This window comes from Pectinophora gossypiella, chromosome 16, assembly GCF_024362695.1.
Source record: "Pectinophora gossypiella chromosome 16, ilPecGoss1.1, whole genome shotgun sequence".
Lineage (NCBI taxonomy): Eukaryota > Metazoa > Arthropoda > Insecta > Lepidoptera > Gelechiidae > Pectinophora > Pectinophora gossypiella.
The window spans coordinates 4028180-4053887 of record NC_065419.1 but is presented as its reverse complement, the minus strand read 5'-3'; the positions used below and the strand labels follow the sequence as shown (position 1 = coordinate 4053887).

The window sequence follows — 25708 nt, the reverse complement described above, 5'->3', positions numbered from 1 at the left end:
AAACCGAAGATATTGACCCTACAGCTTTGGTGCCATAGTAATAAATGCTCATATGGATAAGATCTAACGGAATATAGCAAAATTATTTTTTGCCCGGCACTTTGACTTCTGGGCCGAAATCCGATGATCTCCTTTAAGTTTTTTAAGAGTTCATACGACACTACGACAGAAGATAAATTGGGCATTTGTAGGCATACATTATATTTAAATGGTCTTTGTTGGAAATCCTTACTTTTAATACAAATATATGCGATAAAAAATATTTTCCCTTGAAATGGGAATTTTTCGGGTTTTTTCCCTCAGAATTGGGAAAATTCCCAAAACGCGGGAATTTTCCGGGTAAGAACCCAACACTAGTACCAATGCGTTAATAATAAAATGCATATCAAACTCAAGCGAACAAATAACAACAAAATCAAGGGTGTTTTTGCAAAAGTTAACTTATATAACTAGGTAGATTATTCACAACCACGCCGAAATACTACAGTTGATGCTTCTGTGTAAACCTTACAAAACAAAATATTTATAATATTAATAGTCTAATAAATAGTAATATACTAAGTAGGTAAGGTAATAGGTACTTACCTAAAATCTAGCTAGTCTATTTATAAGTAAATAATTACTCACCATCTTTGATTTTGTCCAAGTTGAGCATACGTATAATCCTTGGGTTTTTTACTTCCACACAAAGATATACACGCTTCGAGTAGCCACCATGAACAAATTAAATAGAGAGATAATTATTACATCTATCCAACATTCGTCAATCATGACTTTTTATTCTAACAAAAATCGACCTTATTATTACTACAATGCGATCGTTATTTGTAGGGTCGTATGCTGACTGACGGAATACCGTGGTAAAACCACGATCACAAATAGACAATCAGCTTTCACTCTACAAATAACGATCACAGTGAAATATTAATAAGGTCGTTTTTTTATAAACTTCGTCGGCAATAATTTTGTCTATGGGTGATCTTTGTTTTACCGTGGTAAAACCACGATCAGCATACGACCCTACAAATAAAGATCACAGTACAGTAATAATAGGGTCGATTTTTGGTTGAATAAAAAGTCGAGATTGACAAAAAATTGGTGGATAGATGTAATACCTCTCTAATATCGCCGGCGCGGCGTAAGTACAGTAACCAAATGAAACGTAGGGATTTACGCTAGTGATAACTAAGTATATTAAATTTATTTAGGACATTAATAAGTAGTATATATTTGTAGGTAATTAGAATAACACGACAAATGATTCAAATTATTGCCTTTAAAAGAATTGTATTCATATTTACGAAGAGTATAGTGTAAAATATGTCATCGAAAAATGAAGTTAAATGAAATAACGTAATAGTAATATCAAACCTTGCTTGGAAAAAACTACGTATTTATATTTACACCAAACCGTTACGCTAAAAGATTCGCAGAATAGGCAAGTAGCTGGAGTTACACCAAAAAGTAACGCTACAAGATTCGTGAAAGAACGAAGTAACTAGACGTACAACCATTGTCGTGTCGTATAATGTCGTGAAACATGTCAGTACGTTTACTTACGACTCGACCATCCTAAAAAACTTTCGTGTAAAATCGACGTAAGTGTTATTATGACTTTACTATATGGGAAAATTAGAAAAAAAAATCATGTATTTATACTTACTTTCTTATTATGGGGGAAAAATATTTTTATCAATGTTGCACAATTTCATTATTTTTGTAATATTTTCTTCATTTTTACTGATATCGTAATGAAAATTTGTGAGAAGGTGTATTCGTGTACGCTGAATTGAATGGTGCAATAAAAAAAAAATGTCGCTAGTCCACTTACTGCGTTTTTCCACGGGGGGTGCGATATGAGACTCCCGATATTTCGACACTGTTGCAAGTGCCATGATCACGGGATGACTGATGAGATTGACGGGATTACATATCCCCATTTAAACGCGGTAAGAACCCGTTATTATGTGTTTTAATTATGATAAGAATGTTTATTTATTTGACTTTGTATTTTGTATTTGTTAGATACATACATACGCCTCTCCTTTCTAATTTCACACCAGGGTAAGCAGTGACTGTGGTATTCCATTTGCTTCGACCCTGATTCTGTATTTGTTTAAATAATAATCATCATCTCCCTAGCATTATCCCGTTTTTCACAGGGTCCGCTGACCTAACCTGAAGATTTGACAGGTCCGGTTTTTTTACAAAAGCGACTGCGTGTCTGACCTTCCAACCCGCGAAGGGAAAACCAGCCCAATACAGGTTAGGTCACATACCTCTGAAAATGCGTCTCGGGAATGTGGGCAGCCCAAGACAGGTTAGGTCACATACCTCCGAAATACATTTCTCGGGAATGTGGGTTACAATGTTTTCCTTCACCGCTGAGCACGTGATAATCAATTATGATCCAAACATAAATTCGAAAACAAATTCGACAATCATTGGTTTAGGCCTGAGCCCTGTTAGAATTTGCATGTATTCCATTTCTTTGAAAAACAAACCAAACTATTTGAACCGTTCGTAACATAAACAACATTTATTTTTCCATTTCACATGTTAGCAATGACTCCACAAAACCGAAAGCCAATCAGCCTAACTTGCCCATCTCTGTATATAGCTACATCCCAATTATCGAAACAAGCGTATCACACACCGTACATCTCTAGCGATTTATCGATAAACTAGGGACGTAGAACAATGTATCGATAATGATATTTTGACAAGTTGACGTCTTATTAACTATTGATCAGTATGATATAGCTCAGTTTTTGTACGCAATGACGATGCGGTTACAGTGAGCTTTTAAATTAATGTTTTGTTATAATAGGTTGTTGTATTAGTACAAATATTGATGTGCCGTCCCCGTAAATTTTCCCATTTTAGAGAAAATTCCCGGTAGTAAAAACGCGCTCGGTCTGCGATTGTTGAAGTTAAACAACTTTCGCAAAGGCCGGTCATAGGATGGGTGACCACAAAAAAAAAGTTGTCATCTCGAGCTCCTCCGTGCTTCGGAAGGCACGTTAAGATTACGTTGATCCCGGCTGCATTAGTAGTCGTTAATAACCACCAATCCGCACTGGGCCCGCGTGGTGGTTTAAGGCCCGATCTCCCTATCCATCCATCGGGAAGGCCCGCGCCCCAGCAGTGGGGACGTTAATGGGCTGGTGATGATGATGATGAGTAAAAACGCGCATAACATAAATATGTAAAAAGAGTTTTATTACCTAACCTTTAGGCAGATAAGACCAGCGGCGTAAAGAGGCCACTTAGAAGCAGTTCGTCTAAAAAGCAATATTGCTATTCGACATTAAAATGTGTTTGCATTGCGCACTTACTTTTATGTGCGCAGTACTTTTTTTAGATGATTTACTTCGATGTGGCCTTTTTAACCGCTGTGAGTACAAGAAAGAACAATTGGAAAAAAAAGCAGCCAGTATCCTTATTATTAAAGAGAATAACAAGATAATATAAACTATATTAAAAAATATTTTATTTTTGTTTTTTTTTTCTTAATATAGTTTATATCTTGTTCTTCTTGTTCACTTGATTGTGCAATGCATGCTGTGACTACTTGTATTTGAGCTAGCTCTTAATATTTTTTTTTTGTTGTCTGTAACTTTGCATGTGCAGAGTGTAGCTTGTAAGTTGTCTATAATATAAATAAATAAATAAATAAAGAATGTTCCTGTTATTAGAGTTCTTACAACGGGAACATTCTCGGGAACGTCACATTACTGAGTACAATAGTGATTAGTGTTGTTATTAAGTGGTTAAGGTATAGTGGTACAGTGGTAATGTAGTGGTAGCCTGGTTTTGAGTTCGATGCTTGGATAAAGTTTTGCGTTTTTTTATGTGATATATTGTAGATTTGCCGCAGATGGCATTAACTACTTGACCGGACAAATGGGGAGTGCTGAAGGCACTCACCCGGTAAAGGACCCGGTACAAAATTTAAGACAATAGGCCTGAGGGTGCCCAGTTGGGCGCGAACCTTGGCTCAGCGCGTCATCTGAGACACGACTCCTGTAGGGCTAACACGCACAACGTGATAAAATTTTGTCACAGTCATTTTATCGATTCTGAACGTCGTTTTGTCGATTGGTGCTAATATTTGAACCCAAATAAGTCATGGCGTTCTGTCAAAATATATACAAAATGACGTGGCACACATATTAGGGGAAAAACAAACTTTTCAATTTGGACACAAACTATTGAGTCGACCGATAATTTTATCACACATATTTTAGCCCTGCCGATGATGACGACCTTGGAATAGTCTGCAGATAGAGACATTTGGTGCTGGGTGAGGGTTCTTGGCGCTCCCCATTTGTCCAGTTTTGGTTGAATACCATCTGAGGCAAATCTACAATACAAAAAATGAAACAATCATTAATTACGTCCTAAAGTACTTTATTAAGGACAGGACGTGGCAGGCCGTGCGAGGACGTGATGTAATGATCGAGGCAGCATAAATTTACATTACAAGGAAAACACAACATTATATGTAATGAAAAACTCACGACTATGTTCCCAATTGGCGTAGTCAGAGGTGTATCCATCGCAAGCTGGAAGCATTCTGATTTTAATATTTCCACTCAATTCTGAATCCATTCATTAGGCACTTCAAATAATATATTTTGTATATTACGTTACATCATTGTCTAGAAACAATCAAAATCAATTCACATCAGTGTATTTTACTTCTAATCGTGCATGCTAGCGCCATCTATTATCGAGTAGCTGAACTAAAATTCTAAATTAGCTTAAAATAATGAAAATCAGAATTTCTTATGCAATTTCTTAGGGCCAATAAAATGCACAAATTAAATTAAAAAGCCCCCTTTTATTTTATTTTTTCATACACATGTCTAAAAGAAAACGTACTTGTTGTCAAACAGTAAATCTTTAAGTTACGTTACTGACAAACAAATCATTTAAAGGACAGTACGTCTATTGCGTCTATAGGTGGTGGTGATCCCAAGTGTCATACTATGATGAATGAAAGGTCCATGAAAGTGTTAAACACCTCCACCAACCCGCACTGGAGCAGCGTGGTGGAGTGTGCTCTTTACCTCTGCCGGTTGGTTGCGGGAAGGCCTGTGCTCAGCAGTGGGACATATATAAGATGTTTATATTATATTTTTCTATATAAACAGTATACATTCACCTGTTGTACCAAATAGATTTCCATGGTCTCTGCTTACCCCGGCGGGAAACAGGCGTGAGTCTCTGTATGTATATACTTCTTTGTACCTATACATCTCTTCCATCTTTATTTAGTCCAAGCGAACTCCCGAAGGCATCACATTAGAAAAAATATAACCCACAATCCCACAGTCATAATTTAATTCTACATCTCATAAGATTTACCCTCTTCACAATTTTTCTGTGGTATCTCTGGTGGGAAGCGTAACAGAAACGTATGGGGTAACAATTTTGTTTATTCTCACTGGGAATGAATTTAGGATTCCCTGTTCGCCTGCTATTTTCTTAGCGTTAACGAAAGACGCTGGTTTAAATCTAGCAGCCATGTATAAACTAGGGTTGCCACTTCGCATTTTTTATTTATTTATTAAATCTTAATACTAAATATACAATTTGTCAATGCCCTGCAAAACTGTTTAAACAGTTTGTCCGCAGCAAAGAGTCTCTACTAATAATATGAACTTGTGTCTACCTAATAGTAATTTGGAAGACGATGGTGCTAATTCCTGTAAATACCATCTAATTTTATTTTAATTCGCCTTTTTGATTCGCCCGGGTTATTCATTAATTTACTCATTCTTCACTTTCCATTTCGGTGGATAAAAAAAATGACAGGTATAACTTAAAGTAAAATTAGGAGGAGTCTGCAGGAATCGGGGCCACTATTTTTCCTTTTTTAATATTAAAAAAGGAAAATAGTGGCCTGATTCCCGATTCCCGATTCGGTTGTTGAATATATATTATGAATATTTATATTCAACGACCTCGTCACTGCGGTCCTGTGGCTCACCGGCTTGCTTCTCAAACGGGGAGCGCCGGTTCAAATCCCGGTACCGGACTTTTTTTTTTTTTTGGATCAACCAACAATGATACAATATGGCTTGCACTAATGAGTTATTCATTTATCTTTAGTACAGTTTTCACGACCACCATAGACGGCGATACCTATCACCTATCACGTTGGTCTAACAGAAAGCTCGGTGAGGTTTGAGTACTTAGTTCATATTGTGACGGATGTACCTCTGACTACCCTAATAGGGATATAGTCGTGATATGTGAGATATGTTACGTTACGACTTCTATACTTATGTGTAAATTAAGGTGAAATCTAACATATAATTCAAATTCAAAATTCAAAAATATTTATTTTTCAAAATTGGCTTACAAAATTAGCGCTTTTTGAACGTCAGAAACTAAATTACATATTATGTAACTAGCTGTAAAACTAGGCGGAATCTGTAACGCTGAGGGAAAGACGTGGCCAGAAAACCTCCCAGCACAGAGCCCTTGTCCTACTGTTTCATATTTTCCTTTCTTTTTTTAAATCCAGTTTGTATTACATAATTTATAAAATTAAATACAATGGTTTTCCAATTACAGTCGGTGGAAGGAAAGTGAAAAATAAAGAGTTTATGTGACTTTATCACAGAAACAGTGTTTTGTGAGCTCCCTGACAGAAGCGGGCCTGTCCACAATATGAGTCTTGTTTTCAGGACTCATGTATGGTTCATATTATCATTTACTAAGCAATATCCTATCGGTCTCTTCCATCATCTTTTTCAGGACATCTGGTCATGTTATCACACCATACCATGTCCCACTGCTGAGCACAGGGCTTCCCTCAATCAATCGGAGGGGGGTATGGAGCATACTCCACCACGCTACTCCACTGCGGGTCGATGGAGGTGTTTTACGGCTAAAAGCCGGGTCCAACAGCCTTCAGTAGCATGAAAAGTGTATCGCAAAATAAAAAGGATTTATTAAGTTACATTTCGTTACCAGCCCTACCTCCATTTCCCCACTTATACCTCGCAGCGCCCCCACACAATGCCACTGTATGTTATAATTTTTGCTTCCCCAAATATATTTGAACAAAGGCCTCTTAATGAATGTATCGTACAATCCGAACCATTATGAAGCATTGTTAAGTTTTCGTCTCCATGGAGTTCACGGAAAGGGTTTTTTGCATGTGTATTACTCACTTTTTTCGCGTTATTAATCTGGTATGGTCCTGTATTGGGCTGGTTTTCCCTTCGCGGGTTCGAAGGTCAGACAGGCAGTCGCTTCTGTAAAATACCGGACCTGTCAAATCTTCAGGTTAGGTAAGCGGACCCTGTGAAAAAAACTCAATGTACACACGATAGTGAAGAATTATGACAAAAGTGTGTCTAAACTGTTTTTTTTTTACAATGAAGTCTGTCTGTAGCGTCTAACTTCTCGAAACACTTCCATACAATCAATCTTTTTCCCATTCTCCTGACGAATCTTAAACAAGCCAAAACCTTTACAAAAGTTTAAAGCTTAGACATGACAACAAAATTTATTCCTCTCGAGTACACATCTGATTCAGCAAGATAGACTCGCTACACTCCAGATTGGGGTAGACAAAAGAAATTGTATGTGAGTGTGTTATCATTAGCACCCCCCATTTCCCTCCATTTCCTTTCTTTTGCAAATTCTATACAAAAGTTTTGAGTAAGAGTAATACACGTCTTGTCTTTGGAAGCAAGAGACCATGAGTTGTATGTTTTCTGGACAGTTTTTTTTTTAGGTAATTTTATTTTTTGTTTTGTTTGTGTGCCCCGGGTGTTTACGTGAACAATGCCAGGGGCCTACGGCTTGACAGGGTTGATAAGGCTGGTCATTGACCTCGAAACCCACAACGGAGAAAAAGCCAAAAAATAAGATCAAAACCCCAATGAACACTGTTGTCATTAATGATACCATTGTCAAAAATAAAAACTTAAAATGCTGCCCCGTGGCCCATTTACAAATAAGACTTTTAACGGATGAATGTCTGACAAAAATACATCAACATAAATTAGTTTTAGGAAAAATAATGCAAAATGAATCGCTTTAAGCGATAAGGCCGTCATTTGCCATGTACCTTGTTAAGAATCTTTTCTAAATATTTCTCTTTCTTTTTCTTTTTTTTCCTTTTTTTGTATTTGTAAGAATGGCCACATGTTAAAAATAAAGATATCCACCCTACACCCTGAATAGGAAGCCAATTGTTCCCAAGATTGGTTTAAGTCTACGCATGTGATCTTAATTAATGAAAGCAAATGAATGACGTAGCTTATTTCATTAATTTATTTACAACTGAAGCTTTCAATGCATGAGGAAGCTTTCGACATTCAAACCAAATTTCGCGTGAGCTTTCAAAACGTATTCATGAGGGTATTTTGAGATCCTCTGAAATGAAATCTTGGTATTTGTTACGAAACAGAATGTTATTTCTGAAGTGTGTTTGCGAGAATTGCCAGTTATTTATAACTGAAGCACAACACATTGGAAAATTCTCACTTTTATTTCCAATAACTTTTTTTTATCTTTGAAATGGCTGTTTTTATTTTTTTTTTGCTAGTGGTCCACTTTCTTAGGAATATGTGTGATGTGAAATAGAAGAATTAATAAAAAAGGCTACCGACAAAATAATGATTTCTATAGTAAGGTAGAAAATCTTGAAATAGGTACAAATTGGATTATGATCCAATTTGTACCTAATTTGTCTCCTAAACCGTAAATAATCACTGAACATACATAAATAATTCCCATGCCTATTTCACCCCTTTGTACAGGTTGTTTAGAAAATTAATTAAATTTATACGTTTTAATTTCTTTAAATAATTAATGAGAATTTTCTGGTAAACTCCACTATTAAAACTATAGAAGTTTCACACAATCTTTGCCCCCTTTTTGCCTCTTAGGGGTAGAAATTCGTAAATACCCCAATGCAAAATTTGAGACTCTAGTTTATGAGATTTCATAATGAGTGTCTCAGTGAGTCAGTGAGTGAGTACGCTTTCATATAATATACATTGTGACTTAATAATCGACTGAAATACTCGATTTTATTCCAACCGTAAGAAGTGCAGCACATTTTCTTCAAATATTCCACCGAGGCGAGGACAGACGGGCAATGTATGATAAACGGTTCATTGAACATTAATGCTTTCGAGTTACGTATGAATATTTCAAACGTGCCCGATGCGACGATAATGTGGACGAATATTTGTTTAACGTAGGGTTGGAAAAAAAAGTTAAATAAAATCACAGTGTGGTCCTGTGGTACACCTAGGGCCTGTTTCATAAAACTTAAAATTGTAAATTACAACGACAATTTGGTGTTCATTACGTAGCTAATATGAAACTGCAAAATATTTGTGATCACTAACTCCGCATCCTGTCGTGGAAGAAAATAGAAAAATCAAAAGCATATTATTTATTACTATATTTGTTCTACACTGGGCGTCATCCAACTCGCGTCAGACAGAGTACTGCGGGGCAGAAGGCAAGAGGGAAACCACTGCCCTATTTTTCCCTAAAAAGGAGCATGAAGAATGCTACACCTATAAGTGCGTGGCTTTTAAATTAGTGATGTAATTAATATAACGCCTTGATGGCGGAGATATATAATAGGTATATATATATATATTGGCCAGTTATGTATTAGTTTCAAGTAATAGGGGGTTAGTCTATTGTTATTAACCGGGCACACATTCTGGAAACCACGTTGGTCTAACAAATATTTGGTTTGATGTATTTCTACTCCATAGGGTTATAGTCGACAAGAGCGCAGCTTTTAAATAGAGAGAGAGGATTATAGTCGTGAGCCTATAAAATGTTCATCAATTATTTATGATTCAAACATGAATTCAAACTCATAAACTTCGTCATTCGTCATCATTCGTGGGGTACCTACAGGCGAGATGTTATGTTATATTGAACTTTTTTGAACTAAAGAGTATTTTTAAAGAATAAAAAATAAATATTCTTCTACTTTTTTTGCCATCGCTACCCATTCCAGACAGCATGTCTCCGACCGATAAGAAGTGCACACATTATACCATCTTCAGGACTGCAAATGGTGCATTTTGAAAGGTCGTAAGCTGTGACCTCTGGCTTATGCATTGTCTTCAAGAACAAAGGTCAGTTGATCGTGTTTTTTTGTTGAACTTTAGAGAGTGAGTGAGAGACAGATTTTATAAGCAATTAAATCTGCATGTATGAGAAGTAATGTAGGTAAGTATTGTTTGATAGAAAAGAATCGATCGACTTTATATCGACTGATACAACACTATGCTAATGGACGTCACAACACTAGCTTTGACTTTGACAGATCTTTTTTTTTACCGCACATTGAAACTATTGTAAAATGTTATCTTATTGAAATATAATCACTAATTTGGTAGTTTCCTTGGTAAAAGATAAATTATCTGAAGGTGACAAAAAACGTTTTTTCTATTTAACTTATCTATGAATTTTAAGGTAATAATAAGTGCGACTACTGATGACGCTAATTTATTTAGTAAAAATCTGACTCTTTTTGCTGGAGAATTGTTTTTACAGCGTTGAGGAATATAAACAACATCGACATTGTTTTTAGTGTAAGTTTAAAGTGTAAGATATATATTTTTTTTATTTTGATAATACATGTGTTTGTTGTAATAGTTTGTTAGGTATATTGTAAGTAAGTTATAGTCCCACTGTTGTTTTAGATTGTAATGTAGTTTAAGCTTGTTTTTATTATTTTTTATTTCCAATTTCCAACACAATGTAAAGTTGTTACAAGGAATAAATAAAAAAGTAAGTGATTTGACTAGTTATAAACTAGCCTATTGTATTGAACTGGTCGTTCTGTTTAACGTATTGTAGGTTTGCTGCAAATGGCATTAGCTACTTGGCCGGGCAAATGGGGAGCGCTGAGGGCTCTCACCCGGCACAAAATTTAAGAGGAAAATATTTGAAACAATTAGTCGACTCTAGTGGGTCGATAGCGATAAGCGCTGAATGCGGGAAATCGTCGACCATGCCGGCGGGGTCTACGAAAAAAGCACTTTTATGAGGTCAGGCTGAGATTCTCTCTGGTCAGGACAGGACATTGTTCAGAGGATACGTTAAGAAGTCAATTCTGGCTAATATTTACTTAAGTATACTTAACTGGTAGTCGTTACTTGAGCCACGTAGGGGCGTTTGGTGGCTCAAAAGAGACTCACACGAGAGAAGGTCATCACGATTGATTCTTTATTTATTTTTATTTTATTTATTAGGCTCACAAAACAGGTTGGGATTACAACACTTAAAATAGGTACAAAATAAATTGTTTTGAACTAGAACCCAACCCAAGACATGTGTGCTCAGCGCCAAATGGGACGAAGCTTATACGGAGTGTTTGTTGTGGCATCCAGTTGTACAAAACACATAAGACCTAAATGCATTAGGTTTTTCTATCTGACTATTTCTTTTTTTTTTTGACGTGACTTATTGTAGATTTGCCCCAGATGGCATTAACTACTTGGCCGGACAAATGGGGAGCGCTGAAGGCTCTCACCCGGTCAATCTGACTAGTTTCCTCAGCTGAACTATAAGGTCCTCAAAAATCCTCGTTTTCATTTAACTAAAAACGTCTCTACGATCCATAATCATACAATTTAAGCGCACGGGGGGGGTAAACACCCTGCGATTGAAGGGAGTTCTTCCTTTCACCGCATTACATCTAATTCCGCGGCGTATGTCTTGAGATTTTTCTCAGACGTACTTTATTAGATTTGATTCAGTCTACGGTGGTTATCACAATGTCTGATGCGGTTCGGAGGACGTATAAATACTGCGATCTGAATCGTCTGCTCGTATTTGTTCAAGACTGTATTTGGCACTTTTAGTATTTTGTTTTTTTTTTGACGTGACTTATTGTAGAGAATATACGGAGGTTTCTTATACATGTAGGAAGTGTTATTATTCTAATGTGAATGGAATAGAATAGGAAGTAACCCAAGTTTTTTTTCCCCTACCTACCTACAAAATGTATTTTAGGATTGCGTTTTTTTACGACTTCAAGTTTAGTGATTGCAGTCAGACAATGTACAGCTTCACGCACACACACACACACACACACACGCACACGCCCACACATACACACACACACACACAAGCACGCACGCACGCGCGCACGCACGCACGCACGCACGCACGCACACACACGCACGCACGCACACACAGCTGGACTAATCCAAGACAGTCAAATAACAATCCACATTTCCTAACGTGTCGCAAAACACATTAAGGCAAAGCAACAATATCTTATATGTCACGATTTCTATTACACTCCTACCAAGTTAACTTTCAAGTAGCCATGGTCTTATTATAAAAGAATAAAGTTCAAAATGTGAAATGCGAGTGTAACATGAGAATTAAGACGTGTAGTCTAACCTCATTCGTACAAAATTGCAGTCGACAGTTGTGGTTTGGTTGACGGGAGTATTCTGTAGTCCTTAGTAGGGAAAACTTTAAAGATTTTGCGTTTCATTGGAACTTCTTTGTCTTTCATATACACTAGAATGGAAATAATTATAAATCTGACTCGATTATTCTGGTTTTAGATGCGATCAATCAGGCAATACCAATATCAGACTTCAGAAGTGTTTGTTGTCGCGAGCTGAGTATAACAAACACGACCCCGCCGGCATATCTTGGACACTTCATACAAACAACCACGTTTTAGGTACAGTCATGAACAATATCATGTACCCACTTTAGGACCCTATCGCACTATCACATTTGACATTTAATGAGACTTACGGTTTCATTTGTCAAAAAAGTTAATATGACATGGTTTCAAAGTGTATACATATAAGTGCTCGTGACCGTACACAGACACTAACATTATCAACACGCGCAACTGTGTGTGTGACGTCTGACGGCTGCCAATTATATCTAATTTAACCGTTATTATTTACTTAGGTAGGTAGTACTACTTACGAAAGATGCTTCTATAATAATCAGTTAATATTTATTTATAAATTTACCACACAATCACAAATAAGAAATTTTTAACAATGAAGGTTCACAATACTAAAAAAATAGGCTTTACACTTGACTATAAAAATCACTGAACTATTTAATTGTGAATGTGTTTAAACGTAAAGTACTTCCTTATCATCACATCACTAATTGAAGAGCCACGCTCTTGACGGTGTAGCGTTTTCCATTCTTGTCCATCAAAGACCAATTCCTTCACCTCCTTATAAGACACGACGTTGGCCTTCTCTTTAATCTGTTCCATGTTAGCTCTTCTTGGTCTTCCCCTTCCTCTCTTTCCTTACAGCTTCCCTTCTAAGATGTTTTTAATAAATTAATATATTCCTATAATTAATAAATTCGTCGTGTCTTATTAAGTGTCCAATCATCTTGCCTCTTCTGTCCTCAATAACTCTCAATATTTGCCTCTTTTCCCTTACTCTTACTAGCACTTCCTTATTAGTAAGTAACTCTTTCAATCCAACTCATTCTTTCCCTCCTCCTCCAACACCACATTTCAAAGGCCTCGAGGCTCTCGCTGTCTTTCTGAGTTAGCTTCCACGATTCACATCCATGCTTCATAATGAAAGTTTTGATTCATCATTTTTTGATCGCTTTTGTTTTGTTTTCCTTATCGTAAGCTGCTTTAAATGTTTTATAAAATAAGTACCTTATCATCCACTATAAAATCAGAATCCACCACCGGGAGACAACACAAGGAAAAAAATAATAAGCACAGTGAATATTAACACCGTTAAACAAATGAGACGGCGGTCGTGTGAGATTGCACGTCTGTCTGTCTGTCGCAAATTAACCCTGGGAGGGAGTATGGTATCACTGTTATGGGAGGAAGCATTGATAACGCCAATTCTTGAACACCTTTACCTTTACCGGGTCACTCTCAAGACAAATCTCACTCCATATGCGACTTGCACCGTCTCCTGCAAACTTTAGAACTAGACTGAAGTCTTGTCTACTGGAACAACAATTTTATGACATAAAAGAGCTTATGACAAAACAAGTCGTAATTGATAATGAAGTAATATACTAATTATAATTGTTATCAGTTAAATAATAACCCTGACATAAGAGTTTGTCAGGTCGGTCATCGACCTAACAACCCAGAAGATGGAAGAAGGCGTTCGAAAGAGCACAATCGTTCTGTCGGATTTTATGACATTATATATTACCCAACCAGAAGATTTGACAACCAACCTAATAGAGGTTAGGTCACAATTCCCCGAAAATGCATTTCCCGCGAATGTGGCGGGTTTCCTCACGATGTTTTTCTTCACCGCTGAGCACGTGATAATCATATATTATTATGATCCAAACATGAATTTGAAAACAAATTCGGTAATCATTGGTGTAGGCCTGTGCCGGATGTGAATCTGGAGTGAGAGGCAAGCGTTCTACAAACTGGGCTACCATGGCTCTCCACAACATTCTTTAATGTCCTTTTTACTCTATACCTATCTTTATACTCATTTTTATGCCTTTATGCTTTATTATTTATTTTTAGTTTGGTGCAATAAAGTGTATTTGTATTGTATTGTATTGTATTGTATGCTCACTCCTAAAAACAAGAACCTGCCTCTAAGTACCAGCCATCAGTAATTGCGAAGACAGTTGACGTTGCGCTTTTCTTTCTTCATATTTCCAGCAATTTGGACTTTAGTCTCCCATTTGCGTGTTACACAGACAGCCAGCAGTTCTGTGACAATTACTGCCATATTATGTTTTCGTGTAATCTTGCATAGTATAAATTATGAACACAATTTGCAGTATGTTTTTATGGCTATGGAAGGATAATAGTTCTACAATGTCGACTTTAATGTAAAGTTTGGGTTTATACCTATTTACAGAATGACTGTTGCCAGAACAGTGTATTTTTGTATTTATTTTTTGACGTAACTTGTTTGAATCACTTATCTACTCGACAGTTTCGTTAATTAGTCATTTTCGTTAACTAGTCAGTTTTTGGAATTGGTCAATTTCATTAAAATCTTTAATTCGTCACTATTCCAAATTCGTCAGTCGGGTTATCTGGTCAGTGTACGAATCTCGTCTGCAGGTTTGCCTCAGATAGCGCTGATGGTTCTAATCTAACCCGGTAGGTACAAGATTTAAGATAACAAGTTTTAGGATGTTCAGGTGGCCAACCTCATCTGGTGGCAACGTCTCAGATCATTATATTTGAAAGAATCAATCGACTCTATAGCTAGAGTAATCGGGTCGATGGAATCAATATTACAGGCGCTGATATTTTTGAGTACTGTTCCTAAGCGGAATGTGTTTGGAAGCCGCAGACTACTAGAGCATTTGGGAGATGCGGAGCAGAATCGAATAGGTTACATAGGTACCTCCAAAATGCACTTCTCGGGTAAGGTCCCTAATTGGATAACTGTACAAACGTCAAACATTCTGTCTCTTCATTTAATAGCTGCGCTCTTGTCGGTGGAGTAATCGCCATTCCTCTCTTCTTCCCGCCAAATCCTTCACCTCCTGATACGACACGACCTGCACCTTCTCTTTTATTTGTTTCATAAATGTTCTAGGTTTTTCCTTCTATGATGTTTGTTAGAAATGAATCGTGTCGTATCAGGTGGCCAGTCATATTTCCTCTCCGGTTCTCTATAGTCTTCATTATAGTTCTCTTTACTTCAAACATTTTGTTTTTGTTTTTGGTTTTCGTCAAACATTGCCCGTTCCTAATATCGGTATCTTCAAATTGCACATAAAATAGAGGTCAAATTCAAACAATGGGGAATTCTCAACGAATCATCCGAAATTATTCAAATGCACATAATTTTGAAGATAAACCTCGTTTTAGATCTGAATGCGACGATACTAACGCATTACACACGTTATACTAAATTACTTTGACATTAGATAAGGTGGAGTGACATGTTTTCGACTACCATCGTAAACACGAAATATGACGGTAATGGTACGATAATTCGTTGCGGTTATTTATTTATTTTTAATATAAATACCCGATGCCCGATGGCCCGATGGGGACATTGTCGAAATCACTTTGTGAGACTGTCCTTTATTTGGTACCTAAGGACTTTTCAGGCTTGAATCACCTGATTGTCCGAAAAAGTAAAATGATTCCGTGCTTCGGAGGGCACGTTAAGCCGTTAGGCCCGGCTATTAGCCGTAAAAAACCTCCACCAACCCGCAGTGGAGCAACGTGGTGGAGTATGCTCCATACCTCCTCCGGTTGATTGAGGGGAGGCCTGTGTCCAGCAGTGGGACGTATATAGTCAGTTTATGTTATTTATGTTTTATTATAAATAAAGCATGCAAGTTTGTCTACTCAATACTTTTGTCTCTGTCAACTCCATTAGGAATTGGGGCCGTGAGTTTGATGTAAATGTACTTAAAGCTGCAAAATTCCAATCAGTTTCTTGCAAAGTAATAAATTAACTGGTTGCAGTTAAGACCTCCTGGTTACATGTCGTCTCTGTAATAGCAAAAACATAAAATTTAAAATTATGACAACTAATGGTTCATAATTTCACCACTGTTTACAAATAATTAGCTGGCTTTTAAATCACAATTTAAAACAATTATTAGGTAAACAAAATTATTACCTCATTTTGGCTGGCCGACATTGGTTCATGCACCCTACAAGTTGATGCAAATACATTTATAATGAAGTTTCATAGTTATTGTTTCTGTTTCACATGATATTTGGAAAATGTCGTTTTGATGTGTGTTCGAGATGGTCGGATATATTTTGAATGGCAGCAAAATTATTTTAAGTGGATGGCTCATTTGTGTAACGTGTAGGTAGATAACAAATGCAATTTTGTTAAAGACACTCGTTAAATTGCGATACATACAGGGTGTGAGTGACATCGTACCGAATACTGTAGGACCCGTCTGTCAGACCATGATTCTGAGTTAACATCAAGTGGATTTTTTCTTGAGTTAATATCAAGGTAAGTATGTAGGTACAGTCAGTAAAGATTTGTAGTTTTTTATTCGTAAGTAATTTTAACAAATAGAGTATTTGACCGGGTCACAGATAAATTATAAAATGTTAATCTAGAAATAGAAGCCAGTATAAGATGATCAAAAATCAATCCTATTTTACTTTTCGACTTATTTTCGAATTTTATTTATGAATTAAGTTACAATGAGTACGACGTTTGACCGCTTTTATTGATGACGTCACAGGACAGTATTGCCATATAAACTCCGAAGAAAACGGAAAAAGTATCTCATTTGACTAGGTTGTCAAGTAGCCTATTGTAAAGAAGTCACAAAGAAAGAAGGAAGCCTAGGGACAAGTCACAGGGAACTGTAACCTGGAACCTGACGGAGGGCAGCAGTAACTGTCAGTACTATTCAGAGGCGGAGGACAAGAATCCTACTACGGCTTTGAAATAGACTACTCTGGGCGCCGTCCCACGCGTCATATAGAGTACTGCGGGGCGGAAGGCAAGGGGAAACCACTGCCCTATTTTTCCATGGAGAATGCTACACAGACCAGAGCGTGGCTCTTAAATTAGTAATGACCAAATTGTATTAAATTGTGTTGGTTGAGAGGTCGATGACCGATCTCAGGAATATTGACCCCTGACATATTTTACTATTTTGCTATAGACGTTAGGGTAGTTTAATAATAACTTTTTACTAAACGTCAAAACACGAAATTACTGTGGACTTCATAGAAAAACGTGACCGAATTTCGCACTTATTTATTACATTTTTCTTTAAAATTCGTCAATAATAAATAATTCAAACGTTTTTGTCACTACCCAATTACCCAAAATAGCGACATCTAACGAAAACACAGAGAACTAAAACAATAATTACTTTCAACCATTCCGAGCATGTTCGCCACTTCCCTGAGTTATGTAGTATTTATAAACTTCGCTATGCAACCGTCAGATGGCGCTTTATAAATACAAAAAACCTAAGGTGCATTTTATGCATAATACTCATATACCTCGTTAGTTGTTAATACCAACTTTGCGCCTTTGAAACAAGTTAATGTATTCTTTTAAATCTTAATGTAAAATTATTTGTTTTCTCTGAAGACATTTTTTACCAGACAGTCTTCTAGGATATTTGTTAAGGAAGGTCTCAGTCAGTCGCTTATCTACCTTCTTTCCTGCGGCCGCGAATTCTAGACGCAACAGTTAAACAGTAGGGTGTGAATTTTAAACGATCTTTTGGTCTTAAGACTGTTAAAAATCGAATCTGACAAATCTTCAGTTGGACCTTATGAAAAACGGAATAATGATCTACGAAAATAATACACATTTCACAATAATGGTTGAAGGTAATGTAATAATAATATCGTCACTGGAAAGGCAAAATTACATAAGCGCCAAAATATCCTAAAATAGTAGTCCATCTTATGACATCTATTGCTAGACATAGAAATTGAAAAAACAATGTAAACATACGTTGACGTTATCTAAATTGGATAAATGGGTAAAAAGATATGATAAAAATCCAATAAAATACTTTAAAAGGCTTTTTCTTAAAATGTCATTTTGGCGCTTACGTAATTTTGCCTTTTCAGTAACGATATAATAACGTCAGGTACATAATAAAATTCAGAGTGAATAACCTTCAAACCTACGCATATCCGACCTCAGCCCTAATATTTATTTTGATATTTCACGCTATCAATCAAATGCTTGATAAAAAACCTTTCATACTAATGGACTCCCCTACTGCTATTTATCTCAAGTGCTAAAATATTCACTGTTCCATGGATTTCCATTTTCGTGTATAGAGAAATCCCGAACAAACGTGTCTTTTTAAAAATGGTGTATTTCTATGCGATTTTAACATTATGGATGAATATTTAGATTTTGATTCGTTGAGTGTTAAAAGTTATAGGAATTGGAGTCAGGATTATTTGAATGATGTAAGTTTGATAATCGCATATTTATTGCAGAATAATAAGCAGAGATAATTGTACCTACTCGTATCTGGTTAGTACTTGCCACGACGTCCGTGTTTAAACCATCTTCATACCCGTAGGTAGATCAATACCTCAGCTATGACATGGTCATCAAAATATTATAATATAACCACATCCCTAACCACATTAAAAATATAGACAAACACTCTTTCGCAGTGAGTTAAAAAAGTTCCCTGTAGGCAAATTTTATTATAGTATTCAAGATTTTTTTGCAGATAAGCTAAATACTAAATGCTTCGTCAAATTCTCTGTCTCTATTTTCTTATTAAGGTTTTAGTTTTTCTATTTTTGATACCTAATTACTTAATGTTACGTCATTTTGTTAGATAATATCATAATATTAATATTATTATTGGAGCTCGGTGGCGCAGCGGTAAACGCGCTCGGTCTGCGATTGTTGAAGTAAAGCAACTTTTGCAAAGGCCGGTCATAGGATGGGTGACCACAAAAAAAAAAGTTTTCATCTCGAGCTCCTCCGTGCTTCGGAAGGCACGTTAAGCCGTTGGTCCCGGCTGCATTACCCTATCCATCCATAGGGAAGGCCCGTGCCCCAGCAGTGGGGACGTTAATGGGCTGGTGATGATGAATATTATTATAATAAGGCATCTCGTGTCGCCACTTTCATATTGTCGTGTCCTTGTAGGGCGTTACTATGTCACCTTCTTACTATGTTTCACCTTAATTATGTTTGACATGCGATAAATGAATATGAATGAATGAATGATCATTTGGTGTACATTATAATCTTTACCTATTAACTTCTGTGTAGTAATTTTACAGCCTCTAAAATTGGTCATACAAACACCAAAATACCATCATAATTTCATAATTTATTTATTAACATTATTAATTATAACATCATAATTTATTTCGACAGCTCGACACTTCAGAGTATCCATTCCCGAACACATTATGGCATTTGAAACCTACCGAAGAAATCCTCGCAAAAACCATAGTGATGCTCACTATAGCCATACCAGGAATCTACCTGAATGGTGTCATCCTTGTCACTTTAATCAAAAATAAATGGCTGTGGACTCCCAGTAACTTCCTACTTGCAAATCTTGCCTCTGTGGACTTCTTGACTCTGCTTTTCTGTCCCTGGTTTATGTTGGTCCGGGATTTTCACCAGAATTTTGTGCTGAAGAATTTCGGATGTCGTTTCGAGGGGTTTTTGCAAGGTAAGTGTTTTGTATTGCTATGCTTGTTTAGTCTATTGTCAAAAGTCAAAACTGATAAAACTATTGATCGATTCAATTTTGTCGAAATCGACAAGTTTGTTTTTTCCCCAACATGCGTGTCACGTGATTTTGTTCGTATTTTGACAGAACGACATGATCTATTTGGGTTCCATATTAACACCGATCGACAAAACGACAAAATTATATCGTCAGAATCGATAAAATGACCGTGACAAAATTTTATCACGTTGCGTATGCTAGCCATAAAGGTCGATCATCGACCTCACCAACCCTGAAAGAATCAGTATTTATTGATTCGTATAGTAAGTAAGAATAGCGTAAAATAATTACATACATAAACATAAACAGCCTATATACGTCCCACTGCTGGGCACAGGCCTCCCCTCAATCAACCGGAGGGGGTATGGAGCATACTCCACCACGCTGCTCCACTGCGGGTTGGTGAAGGTGTTTTTACGGCTAATAGCCGGGACCAACAGCTTAACGTGCCCTCCGAAGCACGGAATCATCTTACTTTTTCAGACAATCAGGTGATTCAAGCCTGAAAAGTCCTTACCAAACAAAGGACAGTCTCACAAAGTGATTTCGACCATGTCCCCATCGGGAATCGAACCCGGACCTCCAGATCGTGAGCCTGACGCTCTAACCACTAGACCACAGAGGCTGTTTAAAATAATTAATTGTAATTTATTGTAATCCATTATTGATTGATCTATTTTGAACAGCTTTCGATGTTTAATGAGATTTTAATGTTATCAGAGTTAATTTATACATTTCTATATCCGTTACAATCCTTTCAATGGTGCAATGGAAAAAATAACTTGTTGACTTACTTATACCTAAGTAAAACAAGAGTGATAGAGATAGTAACGTTGGGATATAGATTATGATCTTTGCCAACGTAGATTTCATTTAGTCACTCTCGTTTCACTATTCGTGGCCCAAACGGCCTCAGTGGTCCAGTGATTGAGCGTTAGGCTCACGATCCGGAGGTCCCGGGTTCGAATCCCGGTGGGGAAATATCACAAAAATTACTTTGTGATCCCTAGTTTGGTTAGGACATTACAGGCTTGAATCACCTGATTGTCCGAAAAAGTAAGATGATTCCCGGACCTCCAGATCGTGAGTCTAACGCTCTAACCACTAGACCACGGAGGCTGTTGCTGTTTTAGGAATATTAAAAATATATTAATGTTTTCATTTGTATATGTACACTTGTGTATTTTCTCCTCCAGCCTCTCTCCTCCTAACAAACGTAGCATCACTGATACTGGTGTCGTACGACAGACTGGCGGCAGCAGTGCTCCCTGCTGAGGCCAGGGTCACCAAGCCGGGTGCCAAGAAACTAATCGTCATAACCTGGGCTGTATCAATACTTTTCTCCTTACCCTGGATTACTAGCAGAGAGTATGTGGTAAGGTCAAAATGGTCTGTCTAAACAATTGGCTACCTACTTTATCATTTAACGATAATTATCCAATAGTTTTTTATTATATATTTTTGGATGCGGGCAGCGCGGGACCGATCGTTGTGGAGATCCTTGGGGGAGGCCTATGCCCAGCAGTGGGCGTCGTACGGCCGATGATGATATATTTTTTACTATAATAATTTAAAAAAAATACAAAATAAGAACGCGATTATTTTTTATTTTTATTGCGTATGTTAGACAAAAATAAAATATCCTGCGTGGATCATATATCCAACTTAAGATCCCCTAGCCAAGTGTCTGCCGCATCCGTCACAGAATGCAGCTCGGCTATGCCACCTGGGAACCGGTGTAGAAGGCACTCGTTCACTATGGTTCTGTGTTTTTTTTTTCAAAACCCGAAACACGGGCGTCCATGATTGAGCTTCTTGTGACGTCACATTTCATAAAATAAACAAAAACCATCTATCAGGTTTCACGTTACACTGTTTGACAGTTTTTTTGTTTGTTAAAATGTGACGTCTCTGGGCAAAATGTCACGTGACCAATCGTTTACGCGCGAAATTTAAAATAATTGAAGAAAAATGAGTTTTTTTTCTATTATAATTACAGCTTTTTCGAAAAAATAAAATATTTGAAGGGGTATAAAATAATCAATTGTAATTTTTAAAATACATACATACATAAACTCACGCCTATTTCCCACCGGGGTAAGCAGAGACTATAGAATTCCATTTGCTTCGTACCTGACACACTTCTCTTGCTTCCTCCACATTCATCAATCGCTTCATAAACGCACGCCGGTTGAGAGTAGATCGTATTGAACCTTCTCTAAGGACATCTCCAATTTGGTCATCGTAAGTCCTTCTCGGTCTTCCTCTGCCAGCCCTACCATAAACTTTCGCTTCTTCTTCTTTGCGAGTCGATGGCGATCGAACTTTCGCTTTATATACCGCTTTTGCAATTCTATTATCCTTCATCTGCTCTACGTGTCCAAACCAACCTAACAATAATAATAATTTTTAAAATACTTAATCCGAAAACTGTCTAGTAGTCAATTAATGATGAGTTTGCCTTTCTCGAGCTTCTTTGGCAGAAGGTCTCGATTAGTGCAGGTATAAAACTGATGGTATAAAATAAATCAATCATTAAGTTCTAGAAATATAATGGTGTTTGGACTTTGAATGACTTTTCATAATTATGGCAACAACTAACTAAATTGGCGAAAGCACTTCACAGAAATAACTTTTGGTACTAGACGAAGTTATTTATGAATGTATGAACTTATTACATGATGTGTTTGCCAAAATGACGTCACGAATACGATCATGACCTGAATAGCAATCATACTATCTTTTCATTCACTGGCTTATTTATATTACTTGTTATATAGTATAATATATGGTGGTCCCGGTGGCATTATCTCGGACATTGTCATGATAGGAAAATAATTATCAAAATGTTATAAGTTAGTTCACCTTGTAATACATGCTGAGGGAGATCTTTTTTTATTTTGGATGCCTCCAAAAAGGTCAATGACGCGTAGTTAGTGTCAAAGTGTTAATTTTTTACAAGTAATTTTGATTTACAGGAGCGTCAATGGCTGGATTATTTGGAGATGTACTGTGTGGAGGATCCTGAAGTCTTATATATCTACTGGTATTTTATCCTCGCGTTGGTGGTCTGGTTACCTTTGGGGATTATGGTTCTTACTGTAAGCATGTTTATTATTTACTTTTCTCACTCTTCCTCACTTCTTCTTAAAAACGCCGCGGTAGCCCAGTTGGTAGATCGCTTGCCTCTCACTTTGATATCGCAGGTTCGAATCTAGCACATGCCTAAACCACTGATTGTCAAATTTGTTTTCGAATTCATGTTTGGATCATAAATTATTATCACGTGCTCAGCGCTGGAGGAAAAAATCGTGAGGAAACCGTGTGTGAAACGTGAGGTATGTGATCTAACCTGTATAAGGCTGGTTTTCCCTTCGCGGGTTGGAAGGTCAGACAGGCAAATGTCAAATCTTCAGGTTAGGGAAGCGGATCCTGTGAAAACGAAATAACGCTACGGAGATGATGATGATTAAAAAGAGATTAAACATAAATATATGTTGTTTTCCAATATATATGTTCATGTTGTGTACTAACAATTAATTAATTACCTTATTCGCAGTACGGGGCGATCTTATGGCGTCTTCAATACAGCGCAAGAGAGCTTTCTTCTCGAGGAGGTGGCAAGTTGGTGGCAAGAGCTAAAGGAAGGACATTGAAGGTCACAGCCTGTGTGCTGATAGCTGACGTCATCTGCAGGCTCCCCTACTTTGTCCTTGTGTATTTGAAGGATGGAGGCGGTACGCAGATCAATTGGGTAAGTGTTTTCTACCCTTTGATACTTTTACTTATTATCAGCATCATGTTCTGTTATTAAAAAATCTTTGTGAATAATAATCTCATTAATTTAGTATCTTAATCAATGTTTGGCGCACGGCTTGCAAGGTCGATGACCGATCCCACCAAGGCCTCTGCTATAGCTCATGTATCAACAAATATTACATTTACAACCAAAATAAATGTTTGGACTATTCTCCCTTCCAGGTTGACGGACCCTATTCAATCCTCTGGTTTGCAGCTGGGAGTCTCATGTATCTCAACTGTACTATCAATCCTCTCATCTATGGGTTCACTAATGTCCGTCTTCTGAAGGCCATGGACAAAACCCCAGGAGTGGCTTGCTGTCGCTTTGGGTCTTGGTGCTGTGTCTGTGCTTCGGTGAGAATGAACTCTAATTCTAAGAGAATATTGTATAATTCTGCAATGCTAACATGCGTAACGTGATAAAATTATCGATTGATTAAATAAATTTGTCATTTTTTTCTAGAAGGTATTTTTTTTATAGAATGCATCAGCCTCTAGCTGATTGTATTATGCTTGTTGCCAATAACACCTTTTTTTGTCGAATTCGATAAAGTTTGTTTTTTCCCTAACATGCATGCCACGTGATTTTGTAATATTTTGATAGAACGACCTGTTTGGGTTCACTTATTAGTACTATAGACAAATCGATAACATGACCACGACAAAAATTTTACACGTTGCACATGTTAGCCGTACTGATTTGATATTTAGAAACTTTCTCGTCTGACGCAATTTGTTAGTGTGGCAAATTCAAATGTCATAATCGAAGCAAATAGGATTCCATATTGCCTGCTTATCCCGGTGAAAAATCTACAAAGCAAACCACGAAAACTAAATTAATTATAATCTTATATCTTTATCGAAAAATCGTGCTTCGGAAGGCATTTTAAGCCGTTGGTCCCGGCTATTAGCCGTAAAGTACCTCCACCAGCCCACAGTGGAGCCGCGTGGTGGAGTATGCTCCATACCCCCTCCAGTTAATTGAACGTAGATCAGTGTCTAGTAGAAAAATAGATTGGTTCAATACACAAGTAATCTCATTACAGAGCACAAAAAAGGAGCTTCACATCCAAGATAAGAATACAGAGAAGATCTTCGTGATAGAAAGTACTCCACGGCCAAACGTAAAATTGACTAGAATGATCAAGAACATACTTCATATCAACGCAGATGCTATTGATCTAAGTGTACCTAGACTTGATGAAGCAACGACTAAACCGACTAAAGTTACGCCTTTGAAATCTGAACATGTGGAAAAGCATGTTCAATACGATGAGAATGGTCAAGGAGAACACATCTGATATATGAAAGGTTGGATAGCTTTTAGTGTTGGAGAGGAAGGAAGTATATTTATGTGTTCTTTGGATTCTTAGTTGCTAAAAGATATGCTAAGCCAGTGTTATTACAAACCGATGATTAAAGATGAACTAGGTATATGATAATCCACAAAGAAGTAGACTGCTTTTCAACGCGGAATTATTTGGTGACACGGACTATATTTTAAACCTTTTAGTCTTCGTTTTATAATAACACTGTCTGTGTTGTTTACGAATATGAGAACAACTAAGGGATTCTGTATGTCTATTTAGCGTGATATAACAGTAGGCATACGATCATCATTTTAATAATCTTCGTACTCCTAGTGTTCTTAGCATGTACGAGTATTTTATTAATCTATATTTTTTTTTAAATAAATGTTGTAAAA

The 25708-nt window shown here is 37.0% G+C and overlaps 1 protein-coding gene across 1 annotated transcript; it reads left to right on the top strand.

Moving 5' to 3' along the window:
• Positions 1 to 18568: 18568 nt before the first annotated feature.
• On the top strand, positions 18569 to 25707 carry LOC126373987 (red-sensitive opsin). Its single transcript, XM_050020419.1, has 7 exons — positions 18569 to 18904; positions 19839 to 20142; positions 21399 to 21577; positions 23181 to 23303; positions 23762 to 23956; positions 24184 to 24357; positions 25050 to 25707. Exons 1-7 carry the CDS (start codon positions 18830 to 18832, stop codon positions 25302 to 25304), a joined length of 1305 nt encoding a protein of 434 aa, XP_049876376.1. The 5' UTR covers positions 18569 to 18829; the 3' UTR covers positions 25305 to 25707.
• Position 25708: the final 1 nt, after the last annotated feature.